Source organism: Cannabis sativa, chromosome 4 (assembly GCF_029168945.1).
Source record: "Cannabis sativa cultivar Pink pepper isolate KNU-18-1 chromosome 4, ASM2916894v1, whole genome shotgun sequence".
In the NCBI taxonomy this organism is placed as follows: domain Eukaryota; kingdom Viridiplantae; phylum Streptophyta; class Magnoliopsida; order Rosales; family Cannabaceae; genus Cannabis; species Cannabis sativa.
Genome location: NC_083604.1, coordinates 28537881 through 28556703, shown reverse-complemented (window position 1 = coordinate 28556703; position 18823 = coordinate 28537881). Strand labels below are relative to the sequence as shown.

The window sequence follows — 18823 nt, the reverse complement described above, 5'->3', positions numbered from 1 at the left end:
GATACCACTTCTCATTTTCTCTGTCAAGCCATCACTCAATCACTTCCATTTCTCATTTTCCTTTCTATTTTCATTTCCCCTCATCTCATTTCAGCAAAGTTTTAGGATTTCCTTTGTTAGGATTTTGCATTTAACCCGTTTATGGTGCGTACTAGGAGTTCAATGTATCCATCACCGGAGGTGTCTGGTTCGAAGAAGAAGCTGGAAAAAATAGAGGAAGTTTCGAAAAAAATGGGTGGATCTGGTGCGAAGGTTGTTGATTCTGATAAGGAGAAGAAAAATAAGAATATTGCCATTTCGAAGAGGAGTGGTGTATCTGAGGCTTCTTCTGACGATAGGTGCTCTAAGAAATTAAAGAGTGTTGTTAAAGATGACGATGATTTTGATTCAGAATGTGATGAAGCCCCTATTGTGTTGCTAAAAAAATTGAAGGTTAGTATCTTGGTTGTTTATACTGATTCGTGTATTATTCTGTTTGATTTTTGTTAATGTGGATGCACATTTTTATGTTAGTTGTTGTTTTTTTTGTATACAGAGTTGTTTGGTATAATAAGTTGTTCACATTTTTGTTTTATGTTTTGTTTAGAGATCAATGTATAGTTTTATAGTGAATATTATATATGTTAGAATAGTTTCTTATTTTTTTTGTCAGTGTAGGTTGTTTAACACTGTATTTCTAGTAGTTTTTTTGTTTACCAAGTTCTTTATAATACTGAGTAGTTTATTTTTTATGTATATTTGTTCGTTATTTAAAGATGAAAGTTTACTGTACAGTTTTTAAATGGATCGTATATATATATTTTAGTATTTTAGTTTTTCTAGTGTGTTTTTTGTTTTTAATGTGTTTGTGATTAATAATTTACGATTTAGTGTTTTTTTTTTGCTATAATTTTTGTTGGTATACTATTTAATTTTTTGTTGTATTGTTTTTTTATTAAGTATTTTCTTAGTAGGACTGTGCTTGATCTATGTAATACTGTTGTATTACTTTTTATTTTTTAATTAATTATTTCAGGATAAAGTTTACTTGTTAGTTTCTTTTTAATGATGTTATGGTGAATATTTGATTAAGCACTTATATATGTTAGTTTCTATGTTGGATTTAATTTAATAAAGAAACTGTTTTATTGTTTTTAAGTTAATACTGATGGATTACTTTTTATTTTTAAATTTATTATTTTAGAATACAGTTTACTTGTTAGTTTCTTTTTAAATGTTTTATGTTTGTTTTTAAATTTTCTTACAGGTTTAGGATTTTTACTTGAAACTAGAGGAAAGATTTTGTGGAAAAATCATATACTGGTTTGATGTGGGTATTATTGCAGAAAATCAAGGGTAGATTGGCTACTAAGCAACTTTCTATGTTTTAAGAATTTTTTTTTGGGCATTTTCTAGATCTTGAGGAGTGCAACATGCAATCTCAGGTTATACATAATGCTTTGTGCAGGGAGGTTCATCAAGCACATGTTAAGAAAATTTGGTTTGATTTTTGTAATTCTAGGACTCGGTTTAGGTTAGGTGAATTTGCTATTATTAGTGGATTGTTGTGTAAGGGTGACAGTAGTATGGAAAAATATATAGGAAGGGAAGATACTTTTGTGGACAAGTATTTTAGTGATATGACTGTTAACTATGCTGCTGTTAAACAAAGATTCTTGAATAGTATTTCAAAGATGATGTATTTGCTTTTAGAATGGCTGTGCTTTAATTTGTTACGAATTTCTTGCTTAGTAAGCCTGGTCGCAAGAAAGTAGATAGTGGGTTACTTCATTTAATAAGACTTGGTGAGTTTAACAGTTTTCCATGGGGTAAGGTTGCGTATGATACTACTTTGTATAGTTTGAGGACTTTTTTTGAAGGAAAAAACAAGAAGAAAGTTGTTAATAAGACGAAGGGTACAGTTGCTTCGAAGGCAAAAGGGAAGAATAATAAGGGTAAAGAAAATGATTACAATAGTAAGACGTACAAATTGTGTGGTTTCCCTTTTGCGTTCCAGGTTTGGCTCTATGAGGTTATTCCTCTTTTTAAGAAGCAAGGTTTCTGCACATATGATTCTTCTCCAGATTACAAGATGTGTAGGTGGAGTAGTGTGGGTAATCCTTTCTCACGTGAAGTTGAGAAGAAAATATATATGTCAACTAAGGTATGCTTTTGTGATATATAATTTTTTTTTTGTGTTGTCTTTTGTTTTTTTTTGTTATGTTACTAATTTTTGTTGTTTTTATTTTATTTGTTACAGTTTTCTGTTACCCGCATGTTTCCTTCAGTTGAGGAGAATCAAAAGTTAGACATTGCTGGGTTTGAGTTTTCTTATGGGTCGGAATCTGATGATGATTTTGAGGATGTGAGACAACCAAGAGTAGAAGTTGACAAGGCTGGTAGTCTTGGAGTTGAGAAAAAAGCTACTATAAGTGTAGCTGTGTCGGATGAACTTAAAGATTCGGTGTTGGGGCTTGTAGTTAGTCAAGTTGGATTGGAGTGTGTTTTGAAAGAGTTTCGTAAGGAAGTCGATGAAAAATTTGCATTACTTGAGGAAAATTTGAAGGGTTGCATTGATCGTAAAGTTGGAGAGGATTTTACTTTTTGATCTTGATACAATATTTTTAGAATTGAAAGATTTGATTAAAGAGAGTATTGCGAATGTTGTACCACTGAGGTGTTTTGGTTTCTTTTATGATTGAAATTATTTATTTTTAATTTTATTTGTTAACATGCAATGATTTTTATATGATTTTGTTTTTGTAGAGTCATGACGATGAGGATGAAGATGACGGTGGTGGTGGTGGCGTTGCTAGTCCCCGTAACCTAGATGACATTAGTGATGATGTTGAGGTATTATTTAGTAGTTTTTAGATTTTTTAGTTTTTCATGTGTTTGTATGTTGTGTTTTTGTGTTATTAGTTGCGCTATGATGGTATGGTGCTATTTTTTAGTATTTCTTATTATGTGCTTTTTTGGGTTATGATGTTGTTATTTATAATGTGGTGTTGTTATTTTTTTATTGTAGCCTACTGTTAAGGGGGATGGTGAAGATGCTGGTGATGTGAAGGATGGCAAAGATTGTGTTGATGCTGATGGTGATGTTTATAAGGTTGAGTTTCTTTTTATTATTATTTGATATTTTCTGTTATAATATTTGCTATTTAATTGTTTATTTTTCTGATTATATTGTGCAGGAAATTAAAAACATATCTGAGATGTCTGTGAAAGAAGTTGATAGTCAAGATTTTGATGGTTTATCTTCTTTGGAAAAGGTTAATTTTGTTTCTTAATTTTTTTACATAACGATTTTGTGTAATTATTGTATTTTTGTTCTCTTAAGTTAGTAACTAATTTGTTTGTTACTTTGATTTGCTTTTGTTGTTAGGATATGCCAAATTTTGACATAATGGGTTCGCTATTAGGACAAACTGAGACTGTTGCAATGGTAGAGGATGAAGCTTTGGGTTCTGATGGTGGTAATGTAGATGGAGTTGAGGGAATTGCTGAGCAGGTTAGTGCGGGTACCGATGATGGTTTTTCAGAATCTGTGATGGCTGTTATAAATCAGAAGGTGGATGATGTTTGTCATGTATATGAAGTGAAGAAGATTATGGTATGACTTGATGTTTTGTTGTTTTTTTTTTTATGATTTATTGTTCTTTAAATTATTATTATTGTTAAATTTAAATGTTACTGTTTGGTTTCTTTTTTAGGACAAGATTAAAGTTTGTGATCTCCTAAATCAAAGAGGGCTCGTAAGCCTAGTGTGGCATTACAGAGTCCTTACAGAAATGATTTGGGGTCTTCTAGTAGTAATGAAAAGAAGAAGAAAAAGAATGTTAAAGGTCTATATCCGTTTACTTCTGGGTTGTTTGATCATCCGCATGAACTTCAACGAAAAGCATTTGATGAGTGGTTCTGTGTTGGGTTTAAGGATGAGAATAAGTATGTTTTCTTGTTTTTATTATGTTATTTGAGTTGTTTTTTAAATTTTGCATATTTGATATTAAGTATATTGGTTGGTTGCTTTTTTTAGGAAGAAGAAGTTTATTCAAGGGAAGAATCTTTTCAGTCTTGCTTTTGATTTCTGCATTGATAGTGTTCAGGACAAGTGGTGGTTTTATGATCTTTTGACCCCTGGGAGGTGCCTTAGTGACTCACTGAGTATCATATTTAGTATTTTTTTTTTCATTTTAGTTATGTTGTTTTTGGTTATCTTTTATTTATTCAGATTCTAATATATTTTTTTTACAGCATATGGATGTAATATTTTACTACATGCGAAAGAAGTTGAAGTATGATCCTAATGTTGCAGTGTCTGCAACAACCACAGATTATCATTTCTGTTTTAAGGTGGTTGAATTGTATGATAAGTTTATCAAGTCTGGAAACAAGATGGATGCTGTCCCTAAGAGTAACATTGTTACTGAATACATGAGTGGGTATTACATGTATGCTAACAAAGATTGGCTACTTGTTGATCATGTGTTGATTTACATGCATATTAAGGATGAAAAGCATTGGATTTTGATCATTTTTGATATTAGGGCTAGGTGTCTCAATGTTTATAATTCCTTAGAGTCTAGACATGAGTTGGACAGGAAAACAGCTGGTTATGTCAAGCCATTTGCAGTGGTGTTGCCTATATGTTTGTCATTCATTGACTATTACAGTAGGAGGATTGATATTGACACAAGCCAATGATTGTTTAAAGGAAAAAAGGAGGAGGACAAGCTTGATGTTTTTGTTGTTACTAAGTTACGCAAGTAGACAAGTATGTAGAAATGTGTTTATATTGTTATGATTTTTGTTTTTTTTTAGTATTCAGACTAATGTTTATTTTTTTCTTGTATTGTTTATAGTGATTGTTGCTTGTTCGTGGCTAAGTATGCTGATTTCTTTATTCATGGATGTATTGACAAACTTCCAAATCCTCTAGATGTGGGGTTTTTCAGGAGGAAGCTCGCTGTTGAGTTGTATGTTCATCCCAAGAAGAAGCTGTTGAATGATTATGATTCTGAGTCTGAGTTTCCTGGGAGGATCCCAAGAGCTTGATTGGATTGAAGGGGTGTTGAATCTGCACTTGGAAGAAACTATTTGGTGAACTAAAGTTGGAGTTTCAACTAGAATGAAACTTTTTGGTGAACTATTTTGGAGTCAGAGTACCTTGTTTTGTTACTTTTTGTTTTTAGAATTGTAATTAAGCTCCAATTTACTACATTTCATTGTCAGTATTAGTGAATGGTATATCTAGACAGTAGGATTTATATGTAGTGTTAGCTAGGTGTTAATCTCTCTTTTGTTGGTAACACTGCTATGAAGGGACCTTTCCGTATCTTTTTTTGGAACTATGCAAGTATATAAGTAGTTAAAATTGTTGTTTGGGATGTTATCTTTTAATGAAACGATTCAAGTATATAAAGTTGGAAAGAAAGTGTGTTTTGTAATTTTAAGCTAATGTTTGTAGCTTAATTTTTATAAAACCAACAATGATTTTTTGCAGATTAATGATTTATATTTTTTTGGTTGAATGATGATTTTAATACAAATGAATAATCAAGGTATAGAGTAGTTAGTATGATTCATTTAGTGAAAAATTAGTTATATTGTTTCTAATTTTTTTTATATAAACGTTCAGGTTGTAAAAGAGGATTTTTTTAACTTGGGGTTCTACAATGGTAGTGGCTTGCAACATATTTGAATTAGAGGTACACTTTAATCATTTTTTGATAATGAATAATGTCTATTTTGATATGGTTTTTGTGTGTATGATAATTTAAAAATAAAATAGACAGCAGAATATTTATTGAAAACCAACATTTTTTGCCTAAATGATAAAAATGTATGAATATATAATTTAAGCAACGCGTTAGTTTTTCTATTAGTGATCAATCATATAAAATACTAAAAACCAAATTTAGACTTTAAAAATGAATTTAACTATTCATAAAAGCAGTGTTCACAAATGACATGTTTTTTTTTAATTCTTATAGTATTTAAAAATGTAGGGAAACATTGGAAAGTAAAGCTACTTAGTAGTTTCTCAATTTGAAAGTATTGTTTTTATTTTTATAGTATTTGGATAAATGGAAGAATAATGGATGTGCTATTCAATGTCTCCTTTTCTCTTTCTCTTTGGCTCGACCGCATCATTTTTGTAAGTCCTTCGGTTGTGTCCTTTTTGTAAGCATCTTGCACATTTCATCTGTGTTGCTTTATCTAGTGCAGTCTTATACCTTTGTTTCCTTGGCCTTCCTGCTGGTCCCTTGTATATTGGTGGTAATACTTGTAGTTGTTTGATGTTATCAGGCAAGTCCCATGTCTTTGGGTCACCAATTGGTAACACAGAACCTTCATATGTTGCAAGAAATGCTTTTTTTTGTGTAGTAGTATGAGCAATATTCATAGAATTTCATGTGTCTTTTTGATATTACAGCCATTGCATGAGAACATGGCATTTCATCATACTAAAATCGTTGACACGTGCATGTTCTTTTTTGGATATCCACAATATAGGAGTTTTGCAATTCTTTTACTATGTATATGACAAGATTGGATGTTTGCACCTGTGAAATGTAAAAGAGGTAACCATTAGTATAACTGTTATTTTTTTACTTTGTGTGAAGTAACAAAATGCGCATTAGTAGCATATAAGTGAAGTTTTGAGGTTACCTTTAGTTTCTTACTGCGTTCCAGTTTATCCTTTAGTATCTTTTCTGGTATTTTTGCTAATGTTGTGAATGTGAACAAAGCTCTATTTTTGTTTTCCCATGACCATTTTTGAACCAAGCAACGTAGACATTCGAGCAGTGTTCCAATCAGTAGCTCTTTGATTTCTTTCAATGCTGAGTTCACAGACTCTGCTATGTTGGAGGTTAATGTTAAGTAGCGTTTATTTGGGTTGTAAAGCCTTGTCTATTTTTCTAGGCCAACTTCATTTGTCAGGTAAGGACGAATTCTACTATCAATGTTGTCTAAGTCCCTCATGCAATCGTCGAAGTCAGTTTGATTGTATGCTTTTGCTGCACAGTAGAATGCATCTCTTAGATCATCTCCTCCTTTTTTGAATCTTGTTTTTATATTTTGGAACAAATGGAAGCAACATACCCCATGCATCAAGTTAGGGAATATTGATTTCATTGCTTTTGCTATACTTTCCTGTCAGTCAGAAATTATGCATTGCTCTTCACGCTCCCCATATGATTCTTTGAGCTTTTCCATGAAGTAATTCCATGATCCATCATTTTCAGAATCAACTATTAAAAAGCTAGTGGGAATATGTGTCTGTCGGCATCTTGTGCACTAGCATTTATCAATGTTCCTCCATATGCATTCTTCAGGAAAGTTACATCAACCACAATTAGAGGTGTGGAATGTTTCCAGCCTTCTATTGAGACTCCTAATGCAAAGAATATGTACTTAAAATGCCCATTGTCATGTTGGACTAAGTTTGTTATTGTTCTTGCAAAATTATGAGAGAGTATGGTCACATTAAAGCTACTGATTAATTTTTTATAAGATTATTTTTAGTTTAATACCAAGGAAGTTATACTTGGGTTGCATTTTTTGATCATGTATAGAATCCCTGGTATTTCATTGTATGAATCATGTGGGCAGCTGTAAAGACCGCTTAGCTTAATTTGGAAATTAGCAGTTAATCATGTTTAATTATGAAATTATTTATAGCTATTTAAATAATTATTTATACTGTTATTGTGGAATTCTGAGATGTATTTTTATGTCATGTAGTAATTCTCATAATTTTGCATTTCCGCTGCCCGGTATCATGGAACTCGGTGTTTGGCTCAGTAAAATCACAACTTAGTATGTTAGTAGTGTGGGACGGATTAGTAGACATTGGGAATGTCGGTAATGGCTGGGAATTTAGATTTTCCCAAAAATACCCCTTTAGTGTTATTTATGTGACTTTAGTGTGAAGGAGCAAAATGGTCATTTTGCCCCATTGTTAGTTTGTCTTTTTATGGCTTAATAATTGGAAAATACATGTTTATTTAATGCTTTTAATGGCTGAAGTAAAGGGTTATGTGGCAATTCTTTCATTTTTTTCCAAACTTAGTAAAATTAGAAAAATTTCAAAAGGAAAACTCTCTCTCTCTTTTCCTCTCTCTTTTTCGGCCATTTGAGGCAGCAAGAAAGTGGATTTTCTCTTGTGATTTTGGTGATTTTCAGCAAGTCTAGTGTGATCCTTGAAGAGGTATTTCTTGTCTAGCTTGTCTTCCTTTGTTTTCTTAAAAAATGATGAAAAAGATGAGGTTGCATGCATAGTTTAAATGGTTGTTGCTACTGTGATTTTATTGTTGTTTTCAGAGATTTAAGCATGTTAAATTGAGGATATTTGAGCTGTTAGTAATGCATGATAGTTAGGTTGCTTGAGTTATGGTTTTTTTTTTTCTATGCAAAAGCTTGAGTTTTCAAAGTGGATTTCTGAGTTTTGTTGCTATGTTTGTTGAGGTCGAATTCTTGTGTTTTCAGAGGCTTTTACATGCATGTTTAAGTAGGTTTGATCTGATTTGGATGCATGTTAGTTGAATTGAACCAAGTTTGAGTTTGAACTCAAAGCTTGGAGCTTTAATGGCATTTTTGGTATATGTGTGTTCTGGACTGTGTAGTTGCTTTAGAAATGTTATTTGGGTCCTATAGAACAGGTCTGGAAGGTTTGAGGTTGTTTGGATTAGATTTGAGCATTGTGTGAATTTTTGAATTTCTGCCTGCGAGGAACCGGAATTCCGGATGGGTTTTGAAAGTTTCCAGAACCGGAATTCCGGTTGGACAACCGGTCTACCGGTTGGGGAAATTTCAGAAACCCTAGTTTTCCTCGATTTTATGTTATTTGGGGTATTGCCATGCTTTTTATTGATAGGGAAACTTTTAGTTCCTAGTTTAAGTCCCCGGGAAGTGATTTAGCGTATCACTCATAGTGTTGTAATTTTTATGGTTTAGGAGCCTGTAATTCGTCGCGCAGATAGTTCCAGTCAGGTTGACCGGCACACCTGAATTCGAAATTGAGGTAAGATTAGTATAACAGTATGCATATGTAGATTACATGTTTAGCGTGCATGTAGGAAGCCTGTTAGGTTACATTAGTTATGTATGTTGGCTTCGAACCATCTGACTGTGTTACATCGGTATAGGCTGGAGTATGACCAGCAGCTGGAGTATGACCAGTATGACCGAGTATAGGGTGACACTGTATCACATCGGTATAGGCTAGAGTATGACTAGCAGTTGGAGTATGACCAGTATGACCGATTAGGCTGATACTTAGGTTGGTGGTTCCGTACTATTTGACGTATCACGTTGGTACACGCTGGAGTATGACCAGCAGCTGGAGTATGACCAGTTCGACCGATTAGGCTGATACTGTAACACGTCGGTACGACAGCCGGAGTATGACCAGCAGCTGGAGTATGACCAGTTCGACCGATTAGGCTGTTACTTGTCAATAGTACCGTCCCTATGAACGTTCAGAACTCAGTACCGTGTTGGACACGACAGTTAGGGGGACTCAGTATCGTGTTGGACACGACAGTTAGGGTTATGGTCAGGGGTATGGGCGTCTGATCATGACCGGGATTTATGTATGAGTATTATTATGCTTTTCTTACTGAGTCTGTCGACTCACAGTGCTATGTTTATGTGTAGGTAAGGGCAAGGCTAGAGCTGATGGACCGTGAGGACGAGCCTATGAAGATTGTACATGTCGGGGCGGTTAGGCGTGGAGCGTACGATCATCGGGACAGCGAGGCTATTTTTGTAACTAGTCGCTAGGCGACAATTATTTTGTATAGACAGTAAACTTTTGTAAATGGTTTTGTAATCGGGATCCCGAGTATTTTGTATAAATATTTTACAAGTTTAATTAAAAAGCAAAAATTTTAATTAATCACGTTTTTCCATAAACCTCGTTGATTAGCAACGAGCTGCACAGTATGTTTAAAATCACGTAATACGCCTATGCTAGTTAGGGTGTTACAGCAGCCTATTACTTTTTCTGAAGCCTTCTCTTTTGCTCTCCAAGCTTTTTGGTAAGAAATTGAGACACTATAGTCTTCTGCTATATCATCAACAATCTCATTTCGCCTATAGTTTCTTTTTGGATTGCTAATTTTTCTTTTGATGCAGTCAGCTATTATGTTACTTGTTGCTTGGGGGTGATCGTCATTGATGCATTCTATTGAGCATGTAAGATCCTCCACAAGTTTTCTGACTTTGAAGAGATTTGTTTTTCCATGTTTTGTTGCCAAGAAGTACCATTTACAATTTTTATCAACACACACTAAGCTGTAGTCCTTTGTTGATGATCTTTTTGTTGGGTTTTATACCCTAAATAAAATTTTATTTCAATGTAATCCAGATTATTCAATATCAATAAAGTAACAGAAGTATTTTTCATTCTTGTGTGTATGTTTTGGTTCACTTAATCAATTGTTTGTCTATTTGATTTATAAATTCATCCAAACCCCTTTCACATACTTGATCATGTTTATTGTGTTGTCAACACAGTGGAAAGTAAACATGACTATGTGAATAAAGTATTCCTAGATTTATCAGAACACTGGGTTTTACTGATATGACAATCTACAACAGAGTTTACTTGCATTTGGAGAAATGCTATGTTCTTTCCAGAACATTGGTTAAAGTAAAGCTCAGGTTGGATGCATGGAGTATGCATTGGAATGGACCGATATTGAACTTTGAAATAGATTTATAAAACTTACCGTAAATATCTATTCAATTCAATATCACTAAGTTGATCCTAGATCACATGATCGAAATCCTGATATGGTTAGGCTCAATCTCAAGATTGTTATTCGTGTTCTTTGATTTGTTAGTTAAGCCTACTTTTGGGTCAGGGTAATACATACATTTTGGGAACACGGTAGTGCGATTGAGTGGGAGCGCTAACATAAATATGGAATCTATAGCTTCTATCTAGCGAATCGTAAGCAAAGGGTGATTTCCTTCGAGCTTAACCAAACATATAAATGATTGAGTACTCATTTCACTTAGTTGAAATATAATTTATACAGGGTTAAGTGTTTTAAGGATAAAATACATTGTAGGGTGTTACGGTAATTTAGTCCCTTTACAATGTAAATCATCCATATAGAGGATCATTGATCACATTAGGATTATAACAATGGATAACTAATGATGTGTCTATATGGTGGAACATATAGAGCATTCTATATACTGAGAGTGCAATTGTAAGTTCTATGCGTGGATTCAACGAAGAATTAATAAGTCAGTGAATTTAAGTAGTAAATTCTAGATCTGCTTATTGGAAGCTCGGATATATAGAGCCATGGTTCCCCCACTAGTTGAGATAATATTACTTGTAAGACTCATTTAATTGATTTTAATTAATCAATTATAATTTTCATGATAGACTGTGTCTATTTGAGAATTTATCACTTATTAAGGGCAAAACAGTAAATAGAGATTCTGAACGGCATATTTATTAATTAGAAAACTTTAATTAGTTTTATTATTAATAAAATAAATTACAATATATTCTTTGATAATTAATTTTAATTATTAAAAAATTAGATTTGACATTTATGTGGTTGAACAAAGGAAATGACAGTTTTTGACAAAACAGGAAACTATCAATGTAGGAAAAGGAAAGTTGGAAAAGTGGCAAGCCTTGTTTCCACAATGTCTAGGCCGGCCACTTAAGCTTCCTTTTCTCATTGATTTTTTTCAATTTTAAATGTCAATTAATCCAACCATAGCCCTGGGTGATCTTCTATAAATAGAAGGCAAAGGCTTCAGTTTTGAACACACATTATTGTGACAGAATTTTCTCACTCAAAACTCTCTCTGAGCCGCCACCCTCTCTCTCTCTATTCCTTCACTGTTTCGAAATCGGTGGCGTTTGGTTGGAGGCAATGAAATGGAATGGAATGGAAATGAAATAATTTTCATTCCATTCCTTTGTTTGGTTGCATTTTAAATTATTGGAATGACATTCCAATGGAATGCTCTTTCCACCATTTTGGTGGAATGGCTATTCCATTTAAAAAGGAAGGAATGACCATTCCAATGTAACAAGAAAAAAAATTAATTATTTTTTTATCAATTTTTTTTATACATTTTAAATTTTATTCCATTCCATTCCTATTCCCATTCCCATTCCCATTCCTATTCCTATATTTTCATTCCTCCCAACCAAACGCCTCCTAAGTGTTAGAGTAGTGCCCACACACATCAAGTAATACCTCAATCATAGTGAGGAAGGCTGTGTAGAGTTTAGAAACAACAAAGAAGGACTATCGGGCTGAGATCTTGATTATACTCTGCTACAGAAAGGAATCAAGGGTTAGAGATCTGAGTGGGAGGAGACATATATTCCGCTGCACCCAATGTAAGATTTCTGATACTTTTATGTGTTTAATTTTCCATCGTTTTAGAAGTTCATATTTAGGTTGTTAAATCAACATACTTGTGAGTAGATCTAAGTTCCTGGTAAAATAACTTCCAACAACTGGCACCAGAGCCATGGTAATTGATTTGCTTGCAAGAAATTTGGACTTAAAACGATTTGTTTGTGTTTTGGATGGTATCATGTTGCTTTGTGTGTCATATTGATGTTTGATTGTTGTTTGTGAATTCTGGGAAAAATAGTTACTTTTCTGTCTCTGTAATTATTTTTATTGGATAGTTTGGAAAATTCTAAGCAATTTACTTTTTTACAGAACTCGATTTCGATTTAATTTGAATTAGTTATGAATTTTTGAAAATTGGAAAAATCGGGATGATGAGCATCTTCACACGCGCGCGGAATGGCTGCATGCAGCCTCCCTGCGCCGTGTGAGCTCGGCCAATCCCCCCTGAAACGCGCGCGGATGGGCATGCCTGGCATGCCATCCGTACAGTTCATCCAATTTTTCAATTTTTTCGATTTTTCATGCTATTTCATGGAATTAAATTTTGATTTTTTGTGTAGTTTTGTATATTGATTTTTGTTTTTCAAATTTCAAATCTAATTATCAGAAATAAATTAATTTTATTTTTTAAAATTAATTTTAGATATTAGTGTAATTTGATTTTGAAAATAGGAAAAATCAAGTTTTTCTTACCTCTTTTCTTATTTCCTTTAAAATTTGATTATTTTATTTTTTTTAAGGTCAGATATTAATTTTTTTTTGGTAACTTGACCTTAATTAGAATAAGATCAAAATAATCATGATATTTTAAAAGAGGAAATAAGATATTTTTGTTAACTTTTAAATTTTGTTATTCTTACTTAAATTAAATTGTAAAACAAGAAAATGGTATGTATTTACCATTTTCTATTTTATTATTTAATTTATTAAATAACATGAAATTTAAAAGGAAAGTTAGCAATTTATTTTGAAATGACATTTAGGTTACCCAAAACCTAATTTTTCAAAATGGTAGGTTTAATTTTTAAATATTTTTTTTCGAAATATATGTTTAAAAATTAAATAAATCCTACATCCAACTATCCAAATCTAACTTGTTGCAGGAGTATGTGTTTTAGATTGTTTGTAAGTTTTCTAAAATCTATTATTGCTTGATCTAAATTGCCATGGTTAACTTGTTGATAGATCTAATGATCTGATTTTAACCAATGGTTCAATTGATGATAGATCAAGTAAATAATTTGTAACAGGTAATTTTTACAATCTTCTTTCATCTGTGTATGACCTAGTAACATGATAGGATTCATCCAAATGTGTGTGCTTGTGTGAGCCTATATGTTTAATTTCTGTTATAGATACATATAGGTTGTTGTTGCTAAATAAAATATCAAACCTGATAGATTTTATTTAGGCTCATTTAGTAGTGAGCCTATTCAATTAATAACAGTTGTTCATTTTAAGGTTAAATTCCTCTCTTTTGGGCCTTGTGTGAGAGTTGGGAGCCTTAGAAGTGGGTACGACATACTGGACCCAGCCCCCCTCATATGAACAACCCCAATTGTGAAGGTCCATTTGCCTGATTTGGATAACTGTGCTAGGTTAATTATATTAGTTTGACCTAATAAAATTGATTAGCAACATAATTAATTTCATTCTTCCTTGAAATTAATTTAAGAAAAACATAGTTTGAATAGTTATATTCTAGAAAACTATATGTATTTTTCTTGTGTTTAATTAAATATGGAATTATAACCATGTAAATTCTTTCTGAATTTTAATTTTATAATTTCATTAAATATTCCTATTTAAGTTGAGATTTAGTTAAATCTATCAAATCAACTTAGATTTGAATATTTTTTGAATCTCCTATTATAAATTAAGTTTAGGAATTTTAGGAATTGGTTATTAAGATTCTTTAGATATTTTTTAAGTTGATATTTTATAAATATGGGAACTTAAAATGGAATATCTTCTAAATTAAGTGATTACTTCTTAATTGGTAATATTTAATTAAGTCATTGATTGAAGAATATTTACGTTGGATAGTTAGATTTTTCTAAACAACTTGAATAATGTTATAAAATAATATAAAATAATATAAAGTAGAAGAGAAGAAAGAAGAAGAAGATGAAGAGAGAAAGAGAAAGTGAATGAGAATTTTTGAGTTGTTTATTCCAATGGGGTGAACCCCTATTTATACAAATACAAGAGTGAGATATTAAGAAATTAAGAAAAAGAGAAACTAAGGAAAAGAGGAATGTTGATTACAATTCATGGTAATAAATAAAAGATTTGGACATCCACATAATTATTAATATTTATAACACTCCCCCTTCGATGTCCATAATATATCTGCCTTATTAAAAATCTTGCTGAAAACTTGATCAAAGGAAAAAGAGTATAGTGTAAACTAACTCCCCCTCATTTAGGCATTTGTGGAGATCTTCTAATCGACGAATTTTGATCTTGTCTGCCGTCTTCTCAAATGTTGATGTTGGTAATAACTTTGTGAATAAGTTTGTAAGATTGACACTTGATTGGATATGTTGAACACCAATATGCATTTTCTTGAAGCGTATAAAGAAGAATTTCGTGAAATGTGTTCTAACTCTATCTCCTTCAATGTACCTCCTTTTAGTTGAACGATGCAAGCAGTATTATCCATGGAGAATTGCTTGGGTTGATACTTCTTTATTGAGTGCAATCCATATGTTTCCCGAATATGCTATGTCAATGATCTCACTCACACACATTCTCTACTTGCTTCATAAAATGCATGTATGTTAACATGATTTATAGTTGCCTCGTTAAAAACCTTGCCAGAAAAACCCAGTGGGACAAAATCTGAGCTAGGGAAAAGAGTATAATATATATTTCATATTCATAATTATTTGCAAGTTGCCTCGTTAAAAACCTTGTCAGGAAAACCCATTGGGACAAAACCTAAACTAAGGAAAAAAGAGTGCAACATGAATATGTCTTCCCCTCATGCACATATGATCCATAATTCTTTTGGTGATAATATATCTCATAAGATTATTGTTATCACTTTTAAAATATCACCATATATAATCTTTGATCATATATTTTCTATAACTCTTCCAGAGTATGTATGGACTTCTAAATTATAGATGAGGGGTTCGTGGAACATTAGTCTTTATCCAACTAATTGTATCATTCATGTGTGTACACAACTTTGTTCATACGAAAATTTAAAATTTCAAGTAGATATGAACATAACACATTAATGGTACTATAAATTTTCATTTGTGACAATGATGGTACTCCGAGACCATATATTTATTCCATCTTGTTTTATGATCTTAATTTCCATATCAAATGATCATATATTTATAATTCTTGATACATAAGAAGTACTTCAGGACTTCAATACTAATGAACAAACTTTATACATTAATATTTCTCGAAATACAAAAGAAATAAAAGTTTGTTCTTCAATTAATTAAAAACTCTTCAAGAGTCTATCACAACGTATAATTTACGTATTTATATTGCATAGACAACCATAGGTATTTTTCAAATAATAATTTACTTACATGTCTTTATTTCATACAAAGATCTTTGTCATATAGTGCGCGCGACTTTGAATTTATATCATTTAAGATATGTATTAAATTCTTCTAGAATTTTTAGATAAGGCTTATTTCAAATTCTCACTATATTAGGAGCTCCAAATAAATAACCTTTTGTTGCAACATTTATGTGACGCTTATAAATCCTCATAAAATATATTCCAGGCTATAATCAAATCATGATTATATTTTCTCAATATTTAAGCCTTACTTCAATCAATCTCATGTCTATGCAAGCTTTGTACAACAATTCATTATGTACAAATACATATATGCAAATTTCTCATTAGAAATATTTATTTGCACACCCTACAGGTCTTACTTCACTTTATGTGAGTAAATTTGCCTGGATTGCGTCATAATATTTTGGCCAAAAATCAAAATGTATGTCGATGATTCTCGACAAATCTAATACCATGATCCTTGCTATCTCATGTTAATTTATTGCATATGCAAACATTCAATATTTATTATCGACAAAAATTTCAATAAATGATAATTTCCTCCCATATTGACATAACTTATAGAGATCTCTTTAAATTACATATTTTTCAAATATGTTTATCATTTATAGGTACCTATATAGAATCACTTCAGGGATTCAATTATGATCAAATGTGTTATGTCTAACTTCTCTTGGGAGTCTTTTCGAGTACCGTTTTCATCACGGTTATCATTTTAATACTTTATAACATTAAGGTATCTCCATGAGTACCTCTAGATTTAACAACTTCAGGGCAAATCAAATGAACATTTATTAATAATTTCTACATTGTTCATTTACGCTTCAGGCGTTTTCAACTCATTCTATCTCAACTTTGAATAATATTGATTTGCAGTTGGTATATATCATTTTGAACTATATTGTTCTTATATACTTTGTGCAAGGATCATTTTTCAAAAATTATCATCGATCCCAGCTTCTCCCCCGATCGAGAGAATTTTTAAAAATTGTGATATCTAATAATATTAATACACCTGTAGGGATTTCAATATATCACAATGAATCAATATCTATTTAAACTCATATATATTATATGACATTGAACTTCAGGTTCAATAACTTCAGTTTCAAGTTCAATACTTATGAACTTAATTCATTTCTAAGAATGAGTCATACGTGTATAATTAGAAATACATAAATTTACACATTTTGTAAATGCATGATCATATAATCTTATCACATCGATAAGAAACTATGCAATAAAAATCTAACAATGGCTCAAGATTGTTAAGAAAATATAATTTAAATATTTTCTATGTGGAAATATATGCACATTCTTCTTTTGAGCCTTATAAATAACAATGAGAAGAATCTTTTGGTTCTTCAACAAAATTTAGTCAAATTATTTGACAATTTATTGCATATGATTGATCATGTCAAAAAATTCAATTCATGAACTTCAGGTTCACTATAATTTGTATTTCAATGAAACTTTCAAAATGTAATGTAAATTCATTACAACATAATCATTACAAGTTTTATTTTTATATACACGAATAATATAATTATATTATTCTCCAAAACATATACACTCTTCAGGAGTCACTATTATGTTTATCAAACTTTATATTTCTTCAGAAATCACTATCATCAATTCAATGATGTGTATAATGTAAAATGTATATGACAACTTCATCATGTTGTTATAATGGTCAAATAGATATAACCATAATATATCATTCATGTTTCCTGGTATCTTTTTAACAAGTCGTCTAATTTATTAATAGACTATTCATCAGTCTAATTATCATGACTTGATATATTATATATTTAAATGTACAACCAGTACATATAATAAGTCATCTCTTATTACTTTCATAACTAGATAAAAGTTATACATCTAGGTACATACCAAGATATTTTACTACTCAAAGTAGCAATTGTATGTAAGAGTACTTCTTCAGGAAGCTTTTCAAATAATCATTTTGTGATTCTTTATCACTTTGATTATATTGGATCACTAACAAATATTAGTAAATTATATATCCACTTTTGGGAATATGCAAACTGAATTATATAGTAACTATATATATACATATCCTGTACTAACAATAGTTTGAAACTATTGATTTCAAGAAATAATAAAATATGTAAATATTAATTTGCTTCTGGCATTACCAATATATGTGAAATCTATATTCTTTGAAATAGAATTTCATGCCTATTCATTCTCTTTAGGTAATGATATTTAAATATTCTAAATGTACAATAAGTTTGTACAATTCACATTCTATTAAATATTCAAGTATACTTTTATCTTGATTATAAGTGTGTCCGTACTACAAGTACACGACCACTATTATTTAATTCCACACATGATATATAGATTTCATGCACTTTGATTGTGTGTGGTATCTCATCTTTTGGTTGTTTCCATTTTTTTCTGGAAATATTTGAGTAGTAAATAATGTCATTGATTATTTAAAATCATTACATTCACTTCGGGGAATGACGTTGAACAAGTAGAACATTATTATAAATTTCTTAAAAATTTATTACTTGTTCATCCATAAAAATATAAGAAATTATTCAACAATTTCTTTTACGATATTTCAAAGAATATATGAATGCAATTTTTGCATAGTCTCCAAGATGTATGCAAAATTTAATCTTTAATATATGTCAGATTCAATAATTTCCAACATTGCAAGTAATAACAATGTATAATAACATGACTAATACGAAGAATCTTTAAAAGTAATTGACTTCAATTCGTATCATTCTCTGCAGGGAATGATGAACAATAAATACATGCCTCATGTATTTAAATAACATTAGTCATGCTCATTGTTATTCTTATACTTTGATGTTTCAATGCAATTTTCTTAATATTC

General features: G+C 31.2%; 1 protein-coding gene across 1 annotated transcript; it reads left to right on the top strand.

Moving 5' to 3' along the window:
* The first annotated feature begins 1709 nt into the window (after positions 1 to 1709).
* Positions 1710 to 9350, top strand: LOC115715021 (uncharacterized). The gene is made up of 2 exons (XM_061113446.1): positions 1710 to 2143; positions 2240 to 9350. Exons 1-2 carry the CDS (start codon positions 2072 to 2074, stop codon positions 2585 to 2587), a joined length of 420 nt encoding a protein of 139 aa, XP_060969429.1. The 5' UTR covers positions 1710 to 2071; the 3' UTR covers positions 2588 to 9350.
* Positions 9351 to 18823: the final 9473 nt, after the last annotated feature.